Source organism: Mustela putorius, unplaced genomic scaffold (genome assembly GCF_011764305.1).
Source record: "Mustela putorius furo isolate JIRA1106 unplaced genomic scaffold, ASM1176430v1.1 tig00537291_pilon_pilon_pilon, whole genome shotgun sequence".
Classification (NCBI taxonomy): Eukaryota; Metazoa; Chordata; class Mammalia; order Carnivora; family Mustelidae; genus Mustela; species Mustela putorius.
This window is the reverse complement of record NW_025422429.1, coordinates 594,353-599,006: the sequence shown is the minus strand read 5'-3', so window position 1 is coordinate 599,006 and position 4,654 is coordinate 594,353. Positions and strand designations below refer to the sequence as shown.

The following is a 4,654-nucleotide window of genomic DNA, read 5'->3' as shown; positions in this document are numbered from 1 at the left end:
AACTTTAGAAGGTAATTCTTTGAGTTGCTTGTTATGCAGAAATCAGCTGAAAACCATTCAGAACAATAGTGATTCTCCCTCTGTGCAATGGCTAGACCCAAACAGACAAACTAACTGACCCCTTCTGCCGCCTCTGTCTTGTCTCTCCTACAAAGGCCCCACAAAACACCCCACCACCAGACTCCTCTTCTTCTGTAGCCACAGAAGATGGAGGTCACCTGCCGCCCCAGCTCCCTCTTTCTATTTTAGTACTGATCAGTCTAAACGCCCAGGAAACAGCAGGCAGAACTTGTTTGGTTTACATTCTGTTCTTTCTTTCTTTCTTTCTTTTTTAAGTAAAAATAATATTTCTTTCAATATAAATATATTGTTACATGAAAAAATAGAAAAAAGCATAACAATTGTGATCACTGTCCAGCAGGAACATGTTTGTTGCTAATAGAGTCAGAAATCCTACACTCTGTAAGAAGACGTTATTTTAGCCCATTTCTATGACACTTTGAAACACAGGACCTTCCTTGTCCTACAATCAAGTCCTTTTTGAGATGATTTAAATATGCCAGTGATGAGCGGCTAACATATCTGGGAACCAAGGCTATTGAAGTGAGCTAGACTTTGACTCCAAGAATACAATTGCCAGATACAGAAACCATATAAATTACTTAATCAGACTAAAAATACATCAGACTTTAGATCTCCAGCAGGTAATAAATTACTTACAAAACCCAAACAAGACACAACAGCTCAGGTGTGTTTCTTCTGATTCAAGTGTAAAGTGCCCTGAGGCAGTCCTGGGTCCGAGTGGGGGGAGGCACCCCCTGCGCCACCCCACCGCAGGCTGGGAGGGAGGCTGTGAGTCACTTGGCATGAGCTGACCTCAGAGTCCCCAGGAGTTTGTCCCAGTGCGTGAAGTAAGGGGCAAAGTTGCAGTTGAACTGCGAGTGGTGTAGGTCGTGGTGCCTCACGCCACCGTACCAACCAAAAGGCACGAGTCTGTGCGTGGACCAGGGGAAGTCGTAGCCGGAGTGGTCCTCCACCGACAGCCAGATGTTGAACACGTGGAACACCAGGACGGTAAGCGGGTGGCACTGGAGCAGCGTGACGTTCACCATGTCGAAGAAGCCCAAGGAGAGGAGCTCCCAGGCGCTCATGTACTGCGTGGCCAACGCGAACGAGGCTGTGTTCTGGTGGTGCATCTTGTGGAAGGTGCGGTAGAGCCATGGCACCTTGTGGTGCAGCACGTGCCACGCGAAGAACTCAGCATCGAAGAGCAGCAGGCAGCCCACGACGTGGCGCGCCAGCTGTAGCAGCTCTGGGGCTTCTCGGGGCCAGGGCGCCGGGCCGCGGGCCCAGTACAGCAGCGTCAAGGGGAACACAAACACCACGTGCTGGTAGAGGGTCTGCCCCAAGCAGGGCAGCAGCTGCCGCGCCGTTGGCGAGAAGTCCGGGTGGATCTTGTAGCGCCGCAGCGCGGGCACCCAGGGGCACAGGACGTCCAGCACCACGAAGGGCAGGCAGAAGCCCACGTACGTGGTGATGGAAAATAGGACCGCGAACAAGGGCGACTGCGTGAGCGCCTCCCGGGCCCGCACTCGGTCCCAGAGCGGCTGCAGGAGCAGCTGGCCGGAGCTGCAGAGGATGGGGAGCTCGGACGCGTTGTGGCTGCTCATGCTGAGGCTGTGCCGGGGCGGCTCGGGTCCCTCCGACTTTTCTCTGCGCTGCGCCCCGCCCCGAGTGATGTCAGCAGCCCTCTCGCTCCCCTTTCCCGGCCGGGCCCATCTTGCAAAAATAACCCCACGGAGTCGCGCTCAGTTGCCAAAAGGCGTATCTACAGCTGCGCTGCAGCGGCTTTTTCCGGGCGCAACAGGCTTACTTATTAGCTTTTTCTATGCGAGCAGATGTATGTGCGATTTTTTTTTTTCAACTGACGTGCCGGGTACACTCGATACAATACGCAGATCTTCAGTGTAGTTTCTACCAATTTTGACAACTTAGTTCCTCTGTCATCTTCACCCCCAGACAAGGTAGAGAATATTCCCGCCACCGCGCTGAAGAGCTCCTCGGCAATCAGGGCGCAATCGCTTGTATTTTTAAGTGCGTACGGAGAATTGCGTCCATGTGCTTTCCTAAAGAAGCAACCATCACTGCATTTTTAAAAACTTTTTAAAGCGACGTACCTTCCTGTATTTCGGATCCTTTCTGTCGGCACACCTCCTCTCGATCTAATGCGCTGCGGGCTGCACACGCAACATCCCGCAGGGGGAACCTCGGGGCGCCCGGGCGCGCGCGGCTACACGCACGGTTCCAGCGTCTCCGCGCGCAGCTCTCCCCGCCGATCGCCGCCGGCTCGGGATCCCACCGAGCGCGGACTCCCCCCGAAGGCGGCCGCTCGTTTCTTTGTCTGCTGCGCCCGCGGGGCCCAGAGCAGCGACCCCGACGAGGAGGCACGGCGAAAGAGCTGGGACCGCAGACCGCGGCTGGGAGGCTTCAATTAAAAAAAAAAGAAAGAAAAAAAAGTGCTGGGTTTTACCATCTAGAGCCTGCCCACATCTGGCTGCAAAGCCGCGGCGTCCTCATTTGGAATGGAAGCGATGAAGGCAGTAAACCACCCGCTTTGTTCCTTGGCGGCGCCCCGGTGCGCGCCTGCAGCCAGGCGGGACGCTGGGCCAAGAGCGGAGGAGGGCGCGCCTGCGCTGCGCTGCGCTGCGCTCCTCTCCGCCGGCTTCGCTGGACCCGGCTGCCGCTGGTCTCAACCTGCGAACCTCCGACAGCCCCTGGCGCCCCGAGTGGCACTGCGCGGCCGGCCCCACCTCAGCGGCTCTCCGGGGGCACCGGGCCGGAGAAGGTCGGTACTGTGCGAGCTCTGGGGCCACCCGGGACCGCGTAGAAAACCACCTCCGCCCTTGACCCGGGTGGCTGATACGCGACTTATGAGTCCCCTAGAGGATAAAAAGTTGGGGACGAGCACTTGGAAGGCGGGACCACGCGGAACTAATTCTAGCTTTGCGTCCTGTGTCTGTGAAGTTGGGGTTCACTCACTCCCCGAGGCTTTGCATGTTGTCGCCCAACTGCCACCCCTCCTCACCCCTTACCCCGCCGAAGGAAAAGAAGAGTAGCCACCGCGGAAAGTTATTTCAAGCATTAAAATGGGAACATAACAACAACAACAACGTCTGCCAGGCATGAACTAAGCGTTTCACTTGAAGTGATTTCCTCCTGGGTTGGGAACCCCAAGCTGTTAGCCCTGTGGCCTCAAAGAAACAGAAAAGCCCGGTACTCCGCACACCACCAACTTGCAAAGGAAGACGCATATTATTTTAGCTTTGTGCTCCACATTTTACCTAAAGAACCGAGGAAATTTACAACTAAAATCCAGTGAAATCGTGTAAAGAGAAATAAAAGATGGAACACCACATATTAGGAGGAGAGAAAAAATATGACAGAAATAGAGCGCTAAGTGTGCTAAGTATATTATGATTATAAGGATATTATGATATTTTGTTTGTGTACTGATGAGACAGAGGTGCAGAAACAGCTGAGTTTCTTGACAGGAATGCAGGCAGGGAAAGAGTAGGATTTTCTAGTTGCTTGGACATCTAGATGGTAATGGAGCTGGGTACGATGCAGGCCCCTAGCCTCCCTTGCCGTGAGTTTCTAGCACACGGACACCCTGTGGGTTCTAGGCTCTTCTTCAGCCTTGCCCTCCCCCAAGACTCTTCCCAATTCACCTTTAGGGCAATCCAGGAACTGCCTCCTTTCCCATTCCTTGTACACAAGGCCTGCCCTTGAACTTTGCCCGGCTTTAAGAGAAGAGGAAGGGCTTGGTCTCCTTCGCTCTTGGACCCCTCAGTGCTCCAAAGGGACCGTCAGAGCTCACGTTCTCGGACTTACAAATGAACTCTGCTCAGAGGTGAAGTTATCACTCAGATTTGCCCTCGAAAGAAAGGAAGTCAACCTTCACATTTCCATTCAGCACACGCTGTGCTCTCCCTTGTGGTCTCGGCTACATGCTTGGGTGCTTGGGACACTCGTGTGGATTTCTGAAGTGGGTGGCACGGGCAGACTTGCCGCACTTGGATTTGGCTCTGAGGTTGCTGTCAGGACCGCCCCCTTTGAGCCCCCAGCCCCAACCAACCCATTTTTGCCTTCTTTGGTTCTTGCATCCTCGATCACAAAGCCTGTTAAAGTCCTCTCCGTGGGCCGGTGGCACAAAGCCCAGTGCAGCCAGACCCAGAAGCCTCTGCTGTCCCCTGCTCAGCCCAGGCTCTCTCCTCCTGCTCACAGCACTCTGCAGAACAGCTACTGGCTTCCCTGCCTTGCTTGCCCGCCCATCAGCTGCCCCGGGGGACAGAAGTCTGTGTCCCATGTACCAATACAACCATCTCAGGGAAAGTAGTTAAACTCTTATTGTCTGCTCCATGTCACAGGGAAGAAGCCGAAAAAGGAAACACAATGTCACGTGGAACAAAGACAGCATCACTTGGTGGACCTGAATGAGACTGAACCCTGTTTAGTCTTGAGTAAAGTGATATCATTTCCTGAACTGGCAAAGGTGCACCTTTAAGCACTTCATGTACACAACATACGTTTAACAGCTTGCAAGATGAAGAGTTCTTTTTAGGGCACAGGTACTATCTTTTAGGATTTTTTTCCC

The 4,654-nt window shown here is 53.7% G+C and overlaps 1 protein-coding gene across 1 annotated transcript; it reads right to left on the bottom strand.

Moving 5' to 3' along the window:
• Window positions 1-641: 641 nt before the first annotated feature.
• On the bottom strand, window positions 642-2,667 carry CH25H (cholesterol 25-hydroxylase). The gene has a single exon (XM_045073847.1). The coding sequence runs from the start codon at window positions 1,668-1,670 to the stop codon at window positions 858-860; it is 813 nt and encodes a 270-aa protein (XP_044929782.1). The 5' UTR covers window positions 1,671-2,667; the 3' UTR covers window positions 642-857.
• Window positions 2,668-4,654: the final 1,987 nt, after the last annotated feature.